This window comes from Pelobates fuscus, chromosome 7 (assembly GCF_036172605.1).
Source record: "Pelobates fuscus isolate aPelFus1 chromosome 7, aPelFus1.pri, whole genome shotgun sequence".
NCBI classification, from domain to species: domain Eukaryota; kingdom Metazoa; phylum Chordata; class Amphibia; order Anura; family Pelobatidae; genus Pelobates; species Pelobates fuscus.
In genome coordinates, this window is record NC_086323.1 from 28,142,732 (window position 1) to 28,166,412 (window position 23,681).

Consider the following 23,681-nt stretch of genomic DNA (forward strand, 5'->3'; position numbering starts at 1 on the left):
ACAACCCAATGCAGCCCATGTTACCATCCCTGCTGTGCAGCTGGAACGGAACCTGCTGGGCGACTGATCTAGACACATGTTTAGAATTCTGTAGTACCAAAGCGTACAGTAAAATTATATTATTCAGAAGGTGTATAAACACCACATGTTAATGGAATATTTACTACTACAAAGAGAAATACAATGCTTCCCATTGGGATTCCTGCCAAATCCTATCTTTCCCAAATCTATCCATAAAGAGAAAGAGAGACGCATGGGAATACAGCACCTGAAAATAAACAAAATAAGTGCAATAGAGTATTGATAAATAATTGGATGCAATGCTATTGTACTACTTATTGCAGGAAATCTGAAAGGGACATGTAATGGCTAGAGTAATCACTCATCACATTTCCTTGCGTACTTCCCGTTTGAGAATCAACATTTAATTAAAGCCCATCAAACTTTTAAAATATCCTTCAATATCTGCTTCAAAGAAATTCCAATACGGGTGTTTGATAACATTTCTATCTTTATGAAAAACTGGTGATGGTGCTGATTTAACTTAAAATGCAGTCACCATTGTCTTGTATGTTATTTCTAATGTACAGCCCTGACATTTACGTTTGCCGACTGTCTTTCTGGTGCAGTTCTCCAAATCACCATCAATTACTATAAAAATATAATATTCTCCTTATACTATTTTCTTGCTTTAAAATGAACTCGTAAGGGGGCGTGGCCTGACTGGGAAGCAGTGCAGTCGCATGAAACGAGAGCTCCCAGGCCTCAGGCAAATTACTTGCTAAAATCGGGGGCAAACTCGACAAACCTGACCCCCCACTCACCACTTCTTACTCTGCGAACAATGGCGAACAAGGGGATACCACACATGCCCGGAAAAAACGCAGGAATGACCGAGCTGAGACCTGGGGCCTATACTAAGCAGGGCAACGGAGAGGCGGCCGCTCTCCAAACCCATAACCGCAAGCAACACCCGCAGCAAACGACTACCCCCCCCCCCCCCTTTGGACCGGTGGGGGTTATCCCGGTCCCAAACGCCTCGACTGGCAAGACCCAGAGGACACTACCAGCACCAAACTTGCAAGCAGTCCCCGATACCAAAATGGCGGACAAGCAACCTCGTGGACAAACTGGGCCTCCATTACGGAGCCCCAACACACTCGACTCCCTTAATACCCGCCTAGACAAGCTGTTTGAGGCCTTCTGGGCTAAGATTGCGGCCCGACATAAAGCAAAGCGACTCCAGCTATTAGTGAGCGGGGGTGCGGGGGGCCAACATGGCGACTCGGACCGGAGTGGGACCAGGCTGCCCTCGGGCGAAGCCGTGCAACCACAGCCCAAGACACTCCACACCAGCCCATCTGGGCCCAGGGCCACCAGGGGATCAACCCTAGTGCATCGGCCACTCAGGCGGAGACCCATCCGCCGTAGGCGGCACACCACCAACCCCAGGATCTCCAGACCTACCCCGAAAGGGAAGGACTCGGCCTTCAATAGCCCCCGAGTCCGCGGCCACAAGGTGCCGGCCCTGCAACGGGCCCGGAGCGGGAGGGCACCACTGATTAGCTCCCTTCCGACCGCCAAACTCTACGCTACCCCACGCAAGCTCCAGAGGGCACGGCAACACGCATCTGTGGCAAAAGCTCTACCAGCGCGCAAGACACTGAGCCCAGCGAAGCCATCGGCAACACAGAGGGGAAAACTGCCAAGATACAGACCCCAGCCCTACATCGAACTCTACATGCCATGGAGAGCCGGATCCCTGACTACAGACCAGCACAACCTCCTACCTGGGACTTACACTGGTAACAACCTACCCTCCCTAATCTACGACTGGACGCACCAGGGCAGGAGAGCAGAGCAGAGCAACGGGAACCAGGCAAAAGACCGCTGAGCAGCATTGGTTGACTGTGACTGGCATTACCACACATTCTGTAAAGCAGAGCCTGTGTCTCCTTTCTTTTCTCCTTTTTATTTTTATCATTTGCTTTTTAATTACTTCTCCACCTCTGCTGATTTCACTGCATATACGCAGGGACCCCTATACACCCAAGATAGCAAGCATACAGTAAGGTACAATGGGGACCCATGCTGGCATGCTCCACGTTCATGACTGCACCCAGCAGCTCTCTAGCTCTGCTGTTATTTTAATTTTAATTTTATATGTGTTAGTTCAAGGGCCCATCCAACATGAGACCTAACCGGACTTAAGCTAGCTAGCAACACATAATGATAAATATAGTCAGCACCAGGCTAACTCAGCGTGTTCTAGTTTCTTTTGTTCTAATGTTATATGCTCATTCAATTTAGACCTGCCTAAACTACCTGTCATGACCGACATTTACTTAACTTGCAAACTAATGTAACAATAGTATATCATTTTCTTCTGGGTCTTCACCCTCAGTCCGTAACCTGCGAGTAAAACTTGTTAATCTTTTTTTTTTTTTAGACAATCTTTATTTTCGTTTTATATTTGACATACATCAAGAGGGTGATACAAGTGTACATTTATCAATAGTCATTGAAAACAGGTTAATTGGATGAAAAAGTTAACATCGGTTTAGTAACATCAGAGTCTACTATTCATTCGTTATATATGCACAGTAACATCAAAAGAAGGTAAAACTTGTAACAGGGATTGCTTCCTACCAAATATGGGTGACAGCAATTGTACAGGGAAACGGGAACTCGGGGCGTCTCTACCAGAGGGGGCGCTTTAGGGGCTATCCCCCGCTAGCGGGTAGGACGTTCCGAGGGCGAGATGAGGAGGTCAGTACCGCAGGAGGGTTGCACGGTTATCAAGTTGCTTATACCCTGTGAGATGGATTTTTCAGTCAGTTGGTAAGTGAGAACCGTCTTGTTTGTCAAGTTATTGCTATCATCCTGTCTGAGGTTGGTACGTGTGGGTATACTATGTCGGTAGTTCCGGTCTCTTAGGTCCGTTTTTCGGGTATCTGGTCATGTCTGGGAGCAAGACGCACGTCTGGATTTGTGCGGGCGGCACTCAGGCATTGGACCTGTGCATTGTAGGCATTGACGTTGTCAGTGTCCGGTCATCTCAAGGCCTTACAAGTATGTAGCGGTAGGTATGGGGTACGGTGGAGGTTGGAACATATGAACACAGGGGGCGTCCATTGAGGGAGGGCGTTTATGAGGTAGGGTTAGTCCTTACTCAGTCGACTGGTTAATTGTCCATTGTTCGGTCAGGGGGGGCATGACAGGGAAGGAGGGGGAGGGAGGAGAGGGGGGGGGAGGGGGTGGAGGCCTCCGGCTTCCCGCTCCATCCATCATAAGGTACCACAACCATGGCGCCCAGGTACGATCACATTTCTCTAGCCTCCCATAAAGCGCTGCCGTGAGTGATTCCATATGGTGTATTTCTCCCACCTTGTCCAGCCACTGCCAGAGGGTAGGCGCATCCTTCTGTTTCCACCTAGTTGGGATTATTGCCGCTGCCGCGGACAACAGGTGTTTGAGTAGTGATTTTTTGTATGCGGAGATGGACATGTCTGTGTGGTGAAGGAGCATAGCGAGGGGTTGGAGAGGAACGGTAATATCCGTTATGAGACGGATGGTCTCCCTGATCTCTGACCAGAAGGGAGTGATATCAGGGCAACTCCACCAGATATGTATAAAAGAGCCATCGGGGGCCCCGCACCTCCAGCATTCGTTTGGTATACTCGGGTCTATACGGTGTATGATGTCCGGGGTTCTATACCAGTGTGTGAGGATTTTAAAGCTAGTCTCCTGAAGCTTAGAGCTGATGGAGCATTTGTGAGTCAGTATTAGGATCTTGTCCCATTCCTGCTCTGTGAGCGTGGACCCTGTCTCTGATTCCCATCTCGCGATGTACCTCGGATGGGGCTGATGTTCGCCGTTGAGCAGGGTCGCATATAGCTGCGAGACCCCCCTTTCGGGATGGGTTTGTGCTATACAAAGGGATTCGAACTGCGTAGGCGGTCTGGTCAGGCAATGTTTATTAGGGAAGGTCGTGTAGTAAGCTCGGATTTGGGCGTAGTGAAAGTGATCAACTCCAGTTGGTGTCTTGTCCCCCAGTATATCGGTGAGAGGTCTGAGGTGGGTACCCCGCAGCAACTGCCGAAAGCTGAGCCAGCCAGTGTCTGTGAAAGCGCGTAAGTCTGAAGGCGTGAGTCCCCCTCCCACCCGTGGGTTATGTGTGATGGGTGTAAGGGGGCCGTCGGTGGTGGTGAGTTGGTGCGGGAACCGTAACTTACACCAGACTCGCAGTGTGGCGTCGGTCAGGGGATTACCTGTTCGTAGCGCTGTTAGAGTGAGTGAACTGAGCCACAGGCGGGAGGGGAGTGTTCCTCCCGTCTGCGTCCGCTCCATGGGGACCCACAGTTTGGCCGTGGGACATGCGTGCCAGTCAACAACCCTGAGTAAGTGTGCCGCATGATAGTATCCCCGTAGAGATGGGAGTCCCGCGCCTCCTTTACTTTTAGGGCGCTCTAGGAGCTTCCTGCTTATTCTGCTTGCCTTACCGTTCCAGACAAACTGCCGTATCGCTGTGTCTAGTGTTTGGAAGAATGACCTGGGTATCGTAATGGGGATGGCTTGAAACAGGTACAGGAGGCGCGGGAGTACATTCATCTTCACGGCATTAATTCGGCCAAACCAAGAGACGTAGAGGCCTTTCCAGCGATGAAGATCCGCCTGAAGGACTGAGAGGATGGAAAGAAAGTTTAACCGGAACAGGAGTGTTAGGTCACTGGGCAACCAGACGCCGAGATACTTGAGTTTCGTATCACACCAGGAAAAGCGAAACTGCGACTTTAAGTGCGCGACTCTCTCGGCGGCGAGTGAGATCGGCAAGGCTTCCGATTTGCTGAGATTTAGCTTGAGATTAGAGATCTCACCGAAGATTCGGAAGGCCCGGAGGAGATTAGGGAAGGAGACCGTGGGGTTATCTAGAAAAAACAGCATATCGTCGGCGTAGGCGGCAACTTTATGTTCTGAGTGGTGGTGCCTATACCCGGTGATACCCCCGTCCCGTCTGACCGCCTCTAGGAAGGGTTCTAGAGTGAGGGCAAACAGGAGGGGGGACAGGGGGCAGCCCTGCCTGGTACCGTTCCGAATGGCGAAGGGGGCTGAGAGACCGCCGTTGATCCGAATGCGGGCCGTCGGGTTTGTGTACAGGGCGAGGATCCACGAGCGTATGTGGGGGCCAAACCTCATGTGGCTGAGGGTGGCTTCGAGGTACTGCCAGTCGACCCGGTCAAAGGCCTTCTCCGCGTCTGTGGAGACCAGGATTAGGCTACTATTTGTCGATCTAGCAGAGTGGACCATGTGTAGGGCTCGGATGGTGTTGTCTCGAGCCTCCCGTCCCTGAATGAACCCCACCTGGTCGGGGTGGACCAGAGTGGGGAGGACGCGGGCGAGTCTCACGGCTATGGTTTTTGCGAAGAGCTTAAGATCGGCATTGAGGAGCGAGATCGGTCTATAGCTCCCACATTCAGTGGGGTCTTTCCCCTCTTTAGGTATGACCGTGACCGTGGCGCGGAGGGTGTCCGTCGGGAACCGCCCACCGTCCAGCAAGGAGTTGAGACCCTGTAACAGATGTGGTAACAGTATGTCTTTGAACTTTCGCAGGTATGAGACCGTCAAACCGTCGGGGCCCGGTGCTTTATTCGACTTAGAGCTTTTTAGTGCGGCGGCGAGTTCCTCCCCCGTCAGAGGCTGTTCTAGCTCCCCGGCTAGTTCCTCCGGGAGCGTTCGGCCTATGTGTTCTGTGAGGAAGGCATTTATTTTGTGCAGGTGCTGGGGTTTATCTGAGCGTCGTGTTGTGGTATCTAGATTATATAGCTCCTCATAGAAAAGCCTAAACGTGTGCAAGATATCCGACGGTGTCCTTCTCAGTGTCCCATCCTTCCCTTTAATCTGGTGGATATGGTGTTGTCTCCGTTTCTGCTGCAGTGTGCGGGCTAGTGTCCTACCGCATTTGTCAGAAAACTCATAAAAGTGTCTGTGGGATTTGCGTATGGTTTGAAGTAAGTTCTGGGATAACAGGTCTCTAAGCTGCCTACGTGTGTCTGTGAGGCGTCGGTAGGTTTCGTCCGTCTGGTCGCTTTTATGTGTCGTCTCTAAGGTAGCTATTTCGCGTAGCAGCTCCTGCGTTCTGGCTGAGCGCTCTTTTTTCCGCCGGGAGCACAGTTTAATCATGTGTCCCCGTATTACGCATTTATGTGCCTCCCAGACCGTGAGGGGTGCAGTGTCTGGCCTAACATTGTCTTGGAAGTATTGGGTCAGAGTCTGGGTTATTTGTAAAACTTGTTAATCTTATTCCTTATTTACCGGTGTACCACAAGATTGCAAATCACATTATAAGCATAACTGTACCTTATCCTGTTACTCGAAGTTCAATGCATAATTAACCTAGCATGTCATAGTATACTAAAACAAAAATGTGCAAGATATATATAAGCCATGTTGATGTGACGTAGAGCTTGTTACAGCTATTGTGGCTATGCAAGCACTGTTGTAACCCATATGCACAACAACAACAAAAAATTAAAAAAAAAAAAAAAAAAATGAACTCGTAAAACAGCAATTCGTTATATTTTAATGTATAGAACTCATGCTTTATTGCTTACTTTCTCGTTACAGACGTTTCCTACCGAGTCCTCCATTCAGCAAAAGGTTCTAGGGCTGTTGGTAAGTCTGATTGTTTTGAATTGCCCCATTTTAACTGTTTGTTAATGTCAGTGCATTGTTATTTCAAATGCTGCATATAGTCACACCTTTTAGATGATATATCATATATAATGCCAAAACAGCACATTACAATTCTGTAAGATACATTTGAAATTCCAGTATTTACTGCAAACTCCCAGGCTGAGCAGCTTTTGCAATGGGCTCTCACCAAATCAGGAAGGGATTCCCCTCACTTAACTTTCTATAGCACTACAGAACTTATCCCATAAACACTGCTTAGTTGTGAGAGTTGTAGTTCATTTACCAGTCTTCTACTAAAATTAAAATCTAAACTACAGCTCACAGAAACCTAAAGGGGCAATATAGGCACCCAGACCGGGTCCGTTGCGGAGTTGCACTCTGCTATCCGATGGACATCCTTTCACTTTGCTTGAGGATGTTTAAAATCTTCTATGTTCAATGTTCTAACATCTTCTGTTGATTCAGTGCTTTTCTATGGGGAAATTTCAAAGCACGCTTAGCACTAGGTCCAACAATCACCAAATATATAATGCGTTAAAAGATTGTAAAAACATATATATTTTTTTTTATTTTTTTTTCTAATATTCACATTTCCTAGAGCTGAACTGCAGCTACAGACAAATACTCCCCTGGTCAGGATGAGGCTCCCACAATTCAAAAGCACCTTATTTTGCGCTATGGGGGTCCCCTTTCCTGCAGTAGTTTATGGAATATATAGGTTATACTTCAGGGCAGTTCCACTCCTCACATAGGATAATTAGAACTGCTCTACAAACTGAAAGTAGCCATTTTATTTTACGCAGAATTTATTTGACATTGTTGTGCAGTATTTGCCAGAACTGCCAAACATGCATGGATGCAGCCATGGAACAATCCATCACTGTGCAGGGTACAAGCTGACCGAAAATTGACACCACAAAGGAGTAAATAAAAACTCATCCTTTGTTGTTTTGGAGCCTGGGACCTACTACAAATTACTGCAGGTTTAAGGCACTCTGCAAAATATTTTTTTTTTGCAATTTAGCAAAGTTCCTGTGGTTCTTAGACTGATGCTTTAACCATTTTTTATAATACAATATTGGGTCTTGGAAGTCAGGCATTATTCTTTATGAAAGTTAATGGAAGTTCTAGGTGTTTTTTTACGTTTTTTTGTTAGAACCATTGGTCTATTTTATCTTGGCTACTTTGTCTCATGTAAATGCCAATTGTCAAAAGTGCAAAGCTTCTATTTCCAGTATAGGTACCCAACTGCAAGATTGCTTCTGGATGATCTCTCGATTGATTGTGCCGATTTTAATATTGTATTTCAAAATGAAATGTCCCACTCAAGGGGCATGTAAAACAACATAACCATAACCACAACAGTTCACTGTATTCATTATATTGCCAAGAGTCAGTAAGCGCTTCTCATCGGTGCCCACAATATCTGCAGACCACACCCAACACTCTCTTAGGCAATCACAATTCCAGGTTAGAATTAAATTGTCATTGATAATGTGCCATTACCAATACACCTGAGTAGAGGTGCCATGGAGACCCCCAGTTATTGTTACAGAGCTTGTAAGTGGATGACATTTGGGACTCTAGGCAGTATAATTACTACAGTAAGCTCTAGACATTCCATGCTTCCTAAAGGTTTTCCGGTACCAGTTTGTGATAACGACATTGGTCCTTTAGGGTTTTAAATCATTAGTACTTGTAATATTGTTGGTTGCTGCTATGTTGCTCTAAGCTGCTCCTCATGCCTGTGATAATTCTCCTGCTCATTGCAGAACAACATTGCAGAGGTGAAAGAGCTGCATTCTGAACTCATGTGGAAGGATTTCATTGACCAGATCAGCAAGCTGCTGCATAGTGTGGAGGTAGAAGTCAGTTACTTTGCAGCTGGAATTATTGCACACCTTGTATCTCGGGGAGAAGAGACATGGACCCTGGGTTCTGAGCTAAGGAACACATTACTGGAACAGCTGGTTAGTATTATGTGCCCTGGCAGTGGCTGTCACATGCTCAGAATGACAGTATGACCACTCCCAGTCATAACCACCACACACTAGGGTTTTCTTTTTATTCATTGTGTATGTGTATATATGTGTATATATGTGTGTGTGTGTGTGTGTGTGTGTTTTTCTTTTGCTGCATTTCAATTACAATCTTTATGTTCCCTTAAAATTAATTCCCCAAACAGTAAGTTGTAGTGAAATGAACACTGTCTGCATTTTGATATTTAAATATCTGTTTTTCCAACACTCCTGTTTCTCCTTGCATTTTGCATTATACCAGTCTGCCCCCATTAGCTTATTGTAAAGTGATTCAGTGATGAAATTTCCATATTTATTTAGCGCTACTATATATCTCCTGTATGGTTAGTCCACGGACAATCTGTTTGAAGCAGCCTTTCCATTCATGTCCCATGTGGTTAATTTATGGAAATCCTTTGTAAAAAGCCTGCCACTGCCAATTGATCTATTTTGTTATTGCACTTCTTGTTTGTTGTGATTATCCGTATGTAATAGGATTGTGTATGGTTTTCAGCAATCAGCGATCCTAAGCTGGCCAACACCGGAATGTGAAATGGTGGCCTATAGGTAAGACCTGTATCTATTGATCTCAATTTATTGGCAGTGATACCTAATAACATTTTGTTGAGCAGCAGAAGAGTACGATACAGTTCAGAATATTTGCACAAAATATAATAAGACTTTTAATCAATACTTTGAATTAAAATCTAAATGCAATTTTAATTTTGATTGACAAGGAAAGGTAAGGCAGAGTCCATGGAAAGAAGTACGTGTGAAGAGACGGAGTTATATTAGTAAATCATCGGTGAGGGAGAAGTGCAATAGATATAGAGGCCTTTCCACGACATGAGGGTTTTACAAGAAGAACCTTATTATGCTGTTATTTGTTAACTAGATTTATTTAATTTTTTTTCATTGAATTGTTTTGTATGGGGTGATCATGTAGGATTCCCAAAATTTCAACAGTTTTTGAGAGAAATGTTTTTTATTTTGTAGTGTTACTTTAGGCACCAAAACAACTTTAGCTTAATGGAGCAGTGTTGACGTATAGATCATGCCCCTGCAGTCTCACTGCTCACTTCTCTGCCATTTAGGAGTGAAATCACCATTGTGTCTATTTCTGCAACCCTAGTCATCTCTCCCTAGTCATCTCTGGGACTCACATAGCCTCCATTATGAAACATTTTTCAATTTTCAGGCAGATCTAACAGCAAATTGTGTTTAATTTACAAGTTATCTCCTGCTTTGCTAATTAAACTTAAATAACACACAGGAGGCTGCTGTAGGCTCTAAAAGGCTATTAACACAGCAGGAATTACAAATTTCTAGATTAAACACATTATGCAATAAAAGAAGCTTACATATTTAAAGTTTTCTTGGGAAGTATTACGGAGGTTTTTTTTTTTGGTTTTTTTGCCTCCTCTTGAATTTATTAGCACCAGCACTGATACTTCCAAAAATCGATATGTTATTCCGTTAAAGTAGTGTAATTGATACAGTGCAACATGTTGAAGTTCTATTTAAGTGTAAACTGAATTGACCTGTATTGTGCCTCTTTCTCTGCAGGTCCTTTAACCCTTTCTTTCCACTCCTCGCGTGCTTTGCCACACCTGGTGTGCAGCTCTGGGCAGTGTGGGCCATGCAGCATGTGTGCAGCAAAAACCGTATGTATTTCTTAGAAAAAGCCCCTAAAGCATTAGTATGTGTTTCAAAAAGCTTAATGCACTAATTAGTTAAAGGGGCACAAATATGCAGGAAGTGACCTTCCATTGTTTTAATGCAGTAAAAAGATATACAAAACAAAATAATAACCGGTAAAGAAAATGTCTTAAATTTTCCAATATAGCACAGGCTGGCCTTTTAAGATCAGGCAGAAGCTGCTTGTGGTCTGTTATTTTTTTATTACTTTATAAACCCTTCTGCATCATCACATGCTATACGGTTATTCACACAAGTTAGAATTCAAAGTGAATTTAAGGCTAAAGTTGTCACTCTGCAAGCAAAGCTAGACTTTTATTTTTCCAGTTCCACTATTGTGACCTTCACTTTGAATTCTCACTTTAGTATACTGTATAACCGTTATTTTGTTTGTCCATAGTCCAGTTTACAGATCGAGGGGAGAGTAAATGTCTTCATTTGACACCATTGATCGAGGGAGTTATCTTCTTGGAAAACGCCTGTTTTTGCCCCTCTTTCCCAACCTGCAGTTACCTTCCTTTTCTCTAGAAATACAGCTGACATGATGTCATGATTTGGGTTTCTCAGAGTTGTTTTCGTCTTTTAGCAAGTTAACGCTTGAACCACAACTCCCGGGAAAACCCCTGCTCTGCCCCAAAAAACACTGCTTCTGAAATAATCTCATCATTGTTAAAGGAAGTTAAACTTCTTGTCGGTTTGTTAAATGCTTAATATATAAGCTGGATGGACGGGGGCTTGCAGAAAATGCAATCGCTCTCAGCCAATGAAATAAGCCCTGCACTGCCTTCTGGTTGGGTTAGGGGGGAGATGGGGAGTTACTTTCATTTTTAAATCCATAGACCACACATAAGAAAAAGGAGGATGTTGTTGCCACGCAGCTATATATTAAAGGAACACTTTAGTCACCTAAATTACTTTAGCTAAATAAAGCAGTTTTAGTGTACAGATCATTCCCCTGCAATTTCACTGCTCAATTCACTGTCATTTAGGAGTTAAATCACTTTGTTTCTGTTTATGCAGCCCTAGCCACACCTCCCCTGGCTATGATTGACAGAGCCTGCATGAAAACTGGTTTCACTTTCAAACAGATGTAATTTAAAAAATTGAACTTTAATCACATTCAGGAGGCTCTTGCAGGGTCTAGCAAGCTATTAACATAGCAGGGGATAAGAAAATCTTAATTAAACAGAACTTGCAATAAAGAAAGCCTAAATAGGGCTCTCTTTACAGGAAGTGTTTATGGAAGGCTGTGCAAGTCACATGCAGGGAGGTGTGACTAGGGTTCATAAACAAAGGGATTTAACTCCTAAATGGCAGAGGATTGAGCAGTGAGGCTGCAGAGGCATGTTCTATACACCAAAACTGCTTCATTAAGCTAAAGTTCAGGTGACTATAGTGTCCCTTTAAAAACAGTATCTAGTTATCTAATTCAAGAGATGCAGACTTCTTTTTATTTTAATCACCACTCTGTCTCCAGCTGTGCGGTACTGTAATATGCTGATTGAAGAAGGAGGCCTTGTGAAGTTGCACCTCATCAGAGACCACATGTGTGCTGATAACAACGTTCGGCGGATCACTGCTGCCATCCTGGATAACCTAGATGTGCATCTAACACGGCATGGCAACACACCATGTCCTAAGCCATCATTCGCCAAGTAACTTGCCTCAACTCGTATATGTGGATTGAAGGGTTTTGTGCTTTCTATTGACAAGACATTGGAGTGGCTGCAGCTGGTGAAGAAAGCTGAAATTAAGGAAGGAATTTTATGTTCCCGCTTGCCCCACCTGCAGTCATACACATGGATTGGTGATTGCGCATGCGAATGTCTCATTTTAACATGATCTTGTTATCAAGCTGGCACTGCCAAATGTTATACCTTCGCCCCTGTTTTTCATGCTAGTTTTTCTTCTTCGCCCATTACATACCATTGTTTTCTCTACAGTTTGCTGATTTATCTAAGCCCTCTTTTCATAAGCAGATAGGCATACAAAGTACAGTTTATGATGCTATGCCATATGACTGAGTATGCTGCTTCTTCGCAGCTATTTGAGCTTCTGTACAAATCATTCCGTGCTATTTGCCTCCAGCTTATGCTTTTGGTTATTACCTCTAACCTCTCGAGTCAGATCCTTATGACACCATTGGCATCAGTCAATGCTTGAATATACATATAAGCAATTTGTAGTGTCTGAGACATAAATGCACTTGCCAGAACTTCATACTAATAAAGGGACACTTATTTTTATTTTTTTTTTAAAAGGGGGGGGTTAAGCAATCTACAAAAATACAAACTGTAGTTCTGTATTTAGATCAGTACAGCCTTGAAAAGGCATCTTCTTCTGTAGATGTCCCTCTTGACCGAAAAAAACATGGCAAACTTGTACGTATATAGTCTGAATCGTTAGATCATAGTGGTTCTGGATGTTAAATGCATTTTAAAGTCTCAGCATTTTTGGTTTTATCATGACAACATTTCTATGTGACAGTCTATGTTCCTTAACAGATTATCCTGCCGTGCCTTCCTGTTAATACTCGCTACTGTTCCGAGACTTTACTGAACTACAATACTGATGGCTAATCATAATTTGCAGCAGATGTAATTTAACTATATTTCCCAATAAATGATGGCCATGCCTTCATGGAAACATGGCTTAGAAAATCTGCAATGCTAATGTAAGCCATTACTGCACTCAGAACCTGCTCCCAGTTAAAATGTTAATTTACATTTCGCTTCCCATATTAATCAGTGTATAAGACAAACCCATGTCCAGCCACCAGTCTTCCTGCCAACTGGCTTATTATGTGCCTAGTTCAGTGGCAGTCAGAAGGAGGATTCCCAGCTCCAATTGTGTTTTTCCAGTCATCTCTGGTCTATTTAAACCTAATGTCCTAACTAGAAAACCATTCTTTAAGTTTCCAAAGGCATCAAATAATAAGCCAATTTGAAAAATAGGTCCTGATGCATTACAGCAGGTTGTGGAGTATTTGGGACGAGAGAGAGAATTGTTTTATGCAAAATTAATTTTAACTGAGGAAAGGTCTCCTGGTTAGTGCAGCAGATAATGAGGTGATGGATTTGTTAGCTTATATTTTCAGCTAGGCCCCTAAAGGGTTCTAAGGCAGGTAAGTGTACAGAATGTGCTGAAATATGTGAAAATGATTTATCCTATCTTAGACAATCTTTCTTGTTGCTGTATTTGCATTTAATTGTAAAACTGTGTTCTAGAAAAATATATAGACCCTGTATTTATAATTTTTAAGATTGCAGCTGTTAATCCTTCATTTGACCCATTGTTGTTCTGGGTAGACTTGTAATCTACACCACTCATCTGATGTGTGAGATGGCTTCTAAAACCTCCTTACCACCAATCTTTTCAAATGATGTTATGGCAGTGATTACAATGCTATGCAAAATTGCTTGGAGAGGTAAAAAACAAAGATATTAATAATGTCAAAGAAATTTACTTTTATATTACAGGAATAATACATTTAAATGCTTATTTGCAAATGTGGGAACTGTGGTCAAGTAATGACCAAATTGAAAAATCAAAGCCAGAATACAGAGCTGGGGATGTTCACTTGTGTCATTTTTCCAGCACTAATTATTTTAGCCTATATTTTTCAATTCCGTCATGAATTCCCATTGAAAGATGCAGTTTTTATGTTAAATTCCACCAAAGTTAAATTTTAACTCCATTATATGTTGTGTATTTATATATATGTGTGTACTTTTTATTACACAACCCATGCACTTTAATAAAAAAAATAAAAAATTGTAATAGGTAAAATAATTTAAAATCTATATATAAAAGCCATGAGAAACTTGTTCAATGTGTTACAGAAAATCATATGGAAGTGATAGAAGCATATGTTGCTGGAAAACAATTTGAAAGTAAGTCAGCAGCTGGTTACCACGGTGACTGCTACACGTTTAGCACATTACCCCCTCCCCATTTTATCTATACTTCTCTAACTGCCCCAATGTATTATAATTCCTTGTATGCTTTCCACAAAACATCTGCCCAGTGTATAAGAGAAGTAATGGAACGGACAATGATTGCTAGTATGTTTCCATTGGCCACTAATATTCAAAGCTGTAATACATGTATTGGGAGAAAATGCCACAAATTAATTTCTCTGTGTCTAATCTGGGTTAGTGAACAAACGGATGAATATGTCTGCTCTTTAAATGACTACAACTTCAGTACGTGGAACTGAAATGGAATAAACCACTAATATCCCAAATGGTGATATGTCATTTTATATGAAGTGTTCCAGCAGCTGATGTCCCCTCGATTCTTCTTTGGAGCACATTGCTGTGTTTGTGTTTCAGCGGACGTCCGCTCGATTGATCTTTGGAGCACATTGCCGTGTTCGTGTTTCGGCGGACGTCCGCTTGATTCTTCTTTGGAGCACATTGCTGTGTTCGTGTTTCAGCGGACGTCCGCTCAATTCTTCTTTGGAGCGTATTGGTGTGTTAATGTGTTAACACATGTGTGTTAATGTTTCTCGAATCTCACATGCACCTCATTCCACATTTAATTAATGCCAATGGATTATTTTAACAAAACTGTTCTACATTAATTTTTAGAATCATAGGAAATTGCACAATGTCCTGGTGGTTTAATGTAAATGTGGCACAATGTCCTGGTGGTTTAATTAATGTGAATTTGGTACTACTACTCAAATCCTCTCTGCCACATTTATTAAGTCTTATACAAATCAAGAACCTGCAATAACTGATCCATGCACACAAGTACCCCCAATATTTTTAAAAAAAAAAAAGTCATAGACAAGAATCTAAATTAATCTTTCAGATTTTAATAAAAAATTCAGCAACGTTAATATTGACAATGCTGCTTGTTCTAATTCGATAAAGCTTTCTTTTAAAACGTTTTGCTTATGTCCCCGTTCTCAGTTTTGTTTTGTTTTTTGAGGGGGAATGCACAGTATCAACCATATTTGTGTATGGATTTTTTAGAGCCCTTCCAAGTTTACAAATACCGTTTTTACATTTGTTCACGGATGGAAATTGACAAAATCACGATCCAGGCCTATTTAAGTCATTAACGTAATGTACTCTCAATGGGTGACTTAAATAATTCCTGGAGCCGAATGTTCTCAATTAAGCTGAGTTATGTTACATCATGCGGTGGAACTGCAGAAAGGTATGTATTAGATGTGACTGTGATCGATTTTATATTTAGAGCAGATATGATAATCCTGTTTGTCTGGATAAACTGTATTTGTTTAACCCCTTAAGGACACATGACGTGTGACATGTCATAATTCCCTTTTATTCCATAAATTGGTCCTTAACCCCTTAAGGACCAAACTTCTGGAATAAAAGGGAATCATGACGTGTCACACACGTCATGTGTCCTTAAGGGGTTAAGGGGTTAATAACAAGCCATATAGTATTCTATTCTATTAACACTCAAAACATTTCTAGAATTTGACCCAGCGTTACCTAGATCAGGGTAATCTTACGTACAAGTTTTTGTTTTTGTACAGTTCTTGGCCATGACAACACTGTACTAAATTCTACTGCTATAGGGAAAAATGACTGTTGAAATAAATAAAATCTGTATATGTAACTATGGCCTATATTCTGTAAGTTTTAACAACGTTACATTTGTATGATTGTATGAAAGACAAGCTTTTTCCATTTGAATTGTGTCAATTGTAGCGATGTTCATTTTTAGAATGTAAGGTTATCACCAGAAACCTGTATTCATGTTAATGACATTTTTGATTAGTTTTTTTGCCTTTCCTTTGTAGAACCAACTGACGGCTAAGAGCCGTTTCCTAAACAATGTGTGGTGGTGAACTGACAGTAGACCTTTATATTTAGACCAAAATCCCTACCTTCGGTGTTTCTTTAAAGGGACACTATAGTCACCTGAACAACTTTAGCTTAATGAAGCAGTTTTGGTGTATAGAACATGCCCCTGCAGCCTCACTGCTCAATCCTCTGCCATTTAGGAGTTGAATCCCTTTGTTTATGAACCCTAGTCACACCCCCTGCATGTGACTTGCACAGCCTTCCATAAACACTTCCTGTAAAGAGAGCCCTATTTAGGCTTTCTTTATTGCAAGGTCTGTTTAATTAAGATTTTCTTATCCCCTGCTATGTTAATAGCTTGCTAGACCCTGCAAGAGCCTCCTGTATGTGATTAAAGTTCAATTGAGAGATTGAGATACAATTATTTAAGGTAAATTACATCTGTTTGAAAGTGAAACCATTTTTTTTTTTCATGCAGGCTCTGTCAATCATAGCCAGGGGAGGTGTGGCTAGGGCTGCATAAACAGAAACAAAGTGATTTAACTCCTAAATGACAGTGAATTGAGCAGTGAAATTGCAGGGAAATGATCTATACAGTAAAACTGCTTTATTTAGCTAAAGTAATTTAAGTGACTATAGTGTTCCTTTAAACTTGATTGCCTTGGCATCAAATGTGCAAGTCTATTGTCTGTTCACCTGACATTGTTTAGTTAGCACATTGCTCACAGTTTGATGGTGAAATGAAAGAGATGAAATGAAAGAGAAAGAGGGGGAGGGGGGTTAATGCTTGCCAATTGTCTGTTAGACTTGGCTTAACACAAGTAAACATGCACAATAAAAATACAATGTATAGTTTCAGTGGGACAATATCTGATCTGCTACTTATTCAGGTGTCTACTGTAGATTCATTTCAGCTGTTGATGGCAAAAATGATGCGTATGAGTGAGGTAAAGGAAGCTACCCATTAATGTCATTAAAGGTTCACTGTTTCTGTCCAAATTCGTAGAAACCAAATTAGCTGCAAAAATCAGTTACCCTCCTAGGAAGCATTGTACATTCTTTCAGAAAATTGGCTTTTAATCCCTTGCAGAAATTAAAGAGCAATTTGTTTAAAAGAATAGTCAAAACACATTGCATTGTGGGCCCATTGACAGTTACTTATAGGATATATAGTGCATATTTGAGATATTTATCAAACATGGATTCTTTCAATGTGCATTGACATCCATTTTAAATCCTACCATTTTTGGGTGGTGGGTAGCTTAGCAACACCTTCATAAATTGTAACTTATATTTCAAATCCGAATAGGACTTAATATTAAACCATTTACAGTGCCAATCTAGAACACTACACATTGTCATTCTAAATTCACCTCTTCTCCTATGATCACACAAACCTTGGCCCAAAACATGTTAATTTTAAATCCTTCTGAATGAGGTTAAGGAAAATTATGTATACGTCTCTGTTTAGTCATGCTTCAATATTAATCAGTGCTGTGTGTGGATTCTGTGTTATGGTCTTACAGGATAGCACTTCATTCCCTGCCCCCATCAGTGTACATAGTGATAGGTACCCAGGAAAACATGGTGGCTCTCAAGCCTAAACAAAAATACTAAATACTGATAGTCACCCAGCTTAGAACTAATGTCCTCCTTCCGTGAGATCTTGCTGCGTATACAGAAAGGAGGTTGTGTTCTCATCATGTATTGTTGATATATTTTGTTTCATCATAAGTATCTATGGATACACATGCCAAAATTCACCAACATCATTATTTAACAAGGGGTAGAATTATGGGATTTTAAACAATGGCTTAAATTACGCGGGCAGTTATTCTCAGTCTCAGTAGATGCAGCTGGAACACTTGAAGATTTTTATTTTTTTTTAAATGCTGTATTGTAGTGAAAACCGAATAAACACTAGAAATTACAGGAATAACCCAAATTTTAAATGAACAATAGAACCTGGTTAGTGGTCGGACTTCTTTATAGAATTTTTATTTTTTTATTAAAAGGTCAGGGCGCAAAAAAAACTACCTTCAACACACCTTGTCTGGCCTTGGTTAGTACTTAGATGGAGGATGGGAACAGAAAGTGTTTTGGTTTTTTTAAAGGGACACTATAGTCACCAGAACAAATACAGCTTATTGAATTTGTTCTGGTGAGTAGAATCATTACCTTCCGTTTTTTTGCTGTAAACACTTTCTTTTCAGAGAAAATGCAGTGTTTATATTACATCCTAGTGATCACTTCACTGGCCACTCCTCAGATGGCTGTTAGAGATCCTTCCTGGGTCATGGCTGCCTAAAATGCATCCAAATATTCAGTATCTCCTCCCTCTGCATGCAGACACTGAACTTTCCTCATAGAGATTCATTGATCCAATTCATCTATATGAGGAGATGCTGATTGGCCACGGCTGTGTTTGAATCATGCTGGCTCTGCCCCTGATCTGCCTCTTTGTCAGTCTCAGCCAATTCTATGGGGAAGCATTGTGATTGTATCAGGCCACCACTTCTGATGATGTCAGAGGAAGTTCACAAGCAGAGGCAGCAGCTTTAGACGTGAATACAAGTAAGATTTTACTATCTTTAGGGAGGTAAAGGGGGCTAGATAGTGGTTTTAACACTATAGGGTCAGGAATACATGTTTCCTTTAACCCCTTAAGGACCAAACTTTTGGAATAAAAGGGAATCATGACATGTCATGTGTCCTTAAGGGGTTAATGTTTAGTTGGTAAGACCGCTCTGTGATTAGTGTATCAGCTGCATTATGTTTAAAGGGACACAAACGTGTATTCCTCACCCTGTAGCGTTAAAAAACACTATATAGATGGCCAGCTCCCTCTTGCCCCTCTTTAATAGGGTTACCTTTTTTCCTGCATTGTACAGGTCTGCTGGCGCTGGCTCCGCCTCTTTGGCAGAGTTGACAATCTTAGCCAATCCAATGCTTTCTCACACAAAAGCTTTGGGAGGCAATTGCGCATGCTGGACAGAACAATCAGCATATCCTTCTACAGATGCATTGAATCAATGCATTTCTATGGGGAAAGTTCTACGTCTTCATGCAGAACAGGAGACGCTGGATGTCAGTGCTAAGGACCTTAGTGTCCTCAGGGGCAATTTCTCTAAAAAGGCAGTGTATACTTGAAAATGCCTGCAGGGACATACTATACTCACCAAAACAACTACATTAAGCTGTGGTTGATTTTCTCACCGTTAAGGTTTAGGGCTGTTTTTACACTTGTGCAGTGTTTGTGTTTAGCTGTAACTTTACTCTGACTCATTTACTATACCCACACATATTATATACAGTTTTTCTTGCCATTAAATGGTCTTTCTAAAGATACCATTATTTTCATCATATCATATAATTTATTATAAAAATATGATGAAAATATTTTTTTAAAAACACACCTTTTCTAACTTTGACCCCCAAACTCTGTCACGCATCTACAACCGCCAAAAAACACCCACGCTAAATAGTTTAAAAATGTTATACAACTAAGAGAAGTGTACAGGCATTCTTCCATCAAATAGGGGCTGGATATCTGGGTAACCCACTCCTGGTACCTCAAAATAATATATACAACAACAAATGATACCGCACTCTATAATATAAAGTAATGATGTAAAGCAAATACTTGCAAATATAAATTTATTAAATATGTAGAGATAATAAATATCTAAAAAATATTTATAATGAAAAATGTATCTACAATCGCACCATGAACACCTTAATAGTAGTAAATATACTAAACAATTCACAATAAGACCCAAATAAAATCCGAAAATGACAATTTGGGAACGTGCCAAAAGGCACTAAATGATAGAGAGCCCTCTATCTGCTGTACAAAATATACACAAGAGTCCATCAGCAGAACAGTGTTGAAAACAAATGTGTAAAAAAGGGAATATGTCCAAAAAATATGAAAAAAAGACAAGAAAAAAAGAAAATATTTACAGTCCAAGTGTGTACACACTGATGGTTGTATATAGATGTTTCTCCAATGCTTAATGGTTAGATCTCACCACTATTTGAAGTCAGAAATTCTCTCAATCACGATTTAGTTGAATCCATGGATAAAGGATTGTTTCCGGTCTGTGGCAAAATGAAGGAACATCCATTCAGTCCTCCTGTATCTGCTAGATGAGGCAGAGGGTCTCACTGTGTCATCGGTGGGGTGCTGGGCGGGCTGCGCGCTCGGAATCCAATGATCCCTTCGATGGCCCTGTCGGAAGTAAGTGTGAGGTGCTTTTTATGTCTATACGGCGCGCCCGCCCTCTCTCGCTAATATGACGTCACATGTTGCTCGGCATGGATGTGCTCCGTAGAACGGAGCCCTTAGAATAACTTTATTGATATATTTACATATTTACAAACCTACACCTTGTCCCAATTCTATTGACAAATACCAAGAAAACTCTAAACACATTAATAAAATGAAAATAAAAACAAAGGTGATAGTGTATAGTATATTTGTATGTAGTTAATTGCTGAAAGGGAAAATATGCTATGCAAATTATATATATCTCCCTTTTGCAGTTGGATGATACGGCCGTGGTCTGCTCCATACTACCTTTAAAGAGACTTAGTCCCTTTATTATATCCTCTATTACATTTCCATAGCTGCGTGATTTCCCTGTTTTAGAAGGTATTTATAACCCCGAATTTTTTTTTATATATGCAGCTTACGTGTAATATTAAATTGTCCTGGGACTCTAATACCAAGAAAGCGAAAAATTGATTTGTTACTGATAATCTTATTTCAAGAGAGTACAAGAATATACAACGTATAATTTAACGTACGGGAATATCTACTTCTTAGGGCAAGACATATGAGAAAAGACGTATGAAAGAACAATTGTTGGTGACTGATGTCGAATTATTAAAAAAATATTTTGAAAGAAACCTCCCTGGCGGTATTCCCGAGCGTGACTCGGGGTTAATTTTCGCTGCCAGAAGCGGTAACCCCGAGTCACGCTCGGGGTAGATAAGATTTACTTACCTCCGCCGCGATCCGCTTCGGGAGGACTGCCTCACAGCCCAGGCAGCCCTCCCACGGCAAATCAGGCCCCCGGGGGCCATGTGATCGCTCTCAAAGAGCGATCACATGGCCCTCTATAGCTGGCTGTGGATCTGCCAGCAGGGGGACTGTTTGAAATATCAGACAGTCCCCCTGCTGGTGGGAAGTATAAAAAAAATAAAAAAAGACAAGTGTAAAAATAAATTAAATATATTTTTATATATATATATATATATAATATGTATATATATTATATATATAATAGATGTACATATATATTATATATAAATACGTATAATTAAAAGAATAAATAAATAAAATAATAAAATAAATAAATAAAATATTGAAACAAAATTTAATATAAATTATATATGCATATGTAATTTCATTCTAACTGTATTTTGTTATTAATATATATATATATCGGTAACAAAATACACTTAGAATGACATTCTATATATATCTATATATATATAAAATACAAATAAGCGCAAATATATATATATATATAGATAAATACATATAATTACATAAAAGATTACATTAGTATACACGTAGAATTTAAATACCTATAAATGCATATATATTAAAATTCTACATGTATATTTAAATAATCTTTTAACGTAATTATGTGATTTGATTAATTAAAATTTGATTGACATGCCTGACATGGGGGCGGAACTGGGCGGGTAATTCAAATGCAAAAAAATGGTACCGCTTTTGGTACAAAATTCCTGACATAATCATACCGCCAGGGAGGTTAAGCATTGGAGAAACATCTATATACAACCATCAGTGTGTACACACTTGGACTGTAAATATTTTCTTTTTTTCTTTTTTCCTTGTCTTTTTTTCTTCTTTTTTTCATATTTTTGGACATATTCCCTTTTTTTACACATTTGTTTTCAACACTGTTCTGCTGATGGACTCTTGTGTATATTTTGTACAGCAGATAGAGGGCTCTCTATCATTTAGTGCCTTTTGGCACGTTCCCAAATTGTCATTTTCGGATTTTATTGGGGTCTTATTGTGAATTGTTTAGTATATTTACTACTATTAAGGTGTTCATGGTGAGATTGTAGATACATTTTTCATTATAAATATTTTTTAGATATTTATTATCTCTACATATTTAATAAATTTATATTTGCAAGTATTTGCTTTACATCATTACTTTATATTATAGAGTGCGGTATCATTTGTTGTTGTAGTTTAAAAATGTTGTCCTGAGTTTAGAAATATCCAATGTTAACATGTTCTTAGCTTTTTTTTGGAAAGTTATAGGGCAATAAGTACATTTTTACAAAATTGATAAAAGGAATGGAGCATTTTAGTTACGAAGAAAGGTTTAAAAAAATGTAATCTCTTTAGTATGGAAAAACGGCGCCTCAGAGGGGATATGATTATTATATTATTATTTATATAGCGCCAACAAATTCCGCAGAGCTTTACAGTGGGTGGACAAGCAAACATGTAGTTGTAACCAGACAAGTTGGACACACAGGAACAGAGGGGTTGAGGGCCCTGCTCAGTGAGCTTACATGCTAGAGGGAGTGGGGTAAAGTGACACAAAAGGTAAGGATCGTATTAGACTAATAACAGTTGCAAGAGAGAAATCAGTCGGGAGCTATTAACAGTTTAATTGATATGCTTTTATGAAGAAGTGGGTTTTTAATGATTTTTTGAAGGAGTGGAGACTGGGTGAGCATATAACGGAGGAGGGAAGTGACGGTGCAGCCCTGGAGAAGTGAAATTGAGCCCTATATCTTATAGGAAGCCAATGTAGGGACTGACAGAAGGGTGAGGCGTGGGAGGTGCTGGCGGACAGGAAGATGAGTCTCGCCGCCGCATTCATTATGGACTGTAACGGTGCAAGTTGGGAGCGCATAAGACCACTGAGAAGCAGATTACAGTAGTCAAGGTGAGAAAGGACAGTGGAATGGACCAGCACCTTAGTTGCATCTGGCGTTAAGTAGGGTCGGATAATGATAACATTATACAAATATATTCAGGGCCAGTACAAACTATTATCTGGAAATCTATTCATAAACAAGGCTATACATAGGACACGAGGTCACACATTTAGCCTGGAAGAAAGGAGATTTCATCTAAGGCAAAGGAAAGGTTTTTTTTTTTTAAAGTAATAACTAGAAGGATATGGAATTCTCTACCTGAAGAGGTGGTTTTGTCCGAGTCCATACAGATGTTTAAACTGAAATTGGATAAATACTTCCAAAAACATAACCTACAGGGATATAATTTCCAATTAGTGGGGTAATAGCTGCTTGATCCAAGGAGACATCTGACTGCCATTTTGGGGTCAAGAAGGAATTTTTTCCTAGTTTGTTGCAAAATTGAAAGCGCTTCAGACTGGGTTTTTTGCCTGTTTGTGGATCAACAGCAAAAACATATGTTGGAAGGCTGAACTTGATGGACACAAGTCCCTTTTCAACTATGTAA

At 40.7% G+C, this 23,681-nt stretch overlaps 1 protein-coding gene across 1 annotated transcript in view; it reads left to right on the forward strand.

Annotated features, from left to right (window-relative positions):
* Positions 1–14,807, forward strand: part of ZYG11B (zyg-11 family member B, cell cycle regulator) — a 34,857-nt gene extending 20,050 nt beyond the window's left edge. Inside the window, exons 10-14 of the mRNA XM_063427837.1 lie at positions 6,625–6,672; positions 8,466–8,663; positions 9,226–9,278; positions 10,278–10,375; positions 11,887–14,807. Coding sequence (XP_063283907.1) covers positions 6,625–6,672; positions 8,466–8,663; positions 9,226–9,278; positions 10,278–10,375; positions 11,887–12,068 — 579 coding nt within the window. The 3' untranslated portion in view covers positions 12,069–14,807. The remainder of the gene's footprint in view (positions 1–6,624; positions 6,673–8,465; positions 8,664–9,225; positions 9,279–10,277; positions 10,376–11,886) is intronic.
* Positions 14,808–23,681: the final 8,874 nt, after the last annotated feature.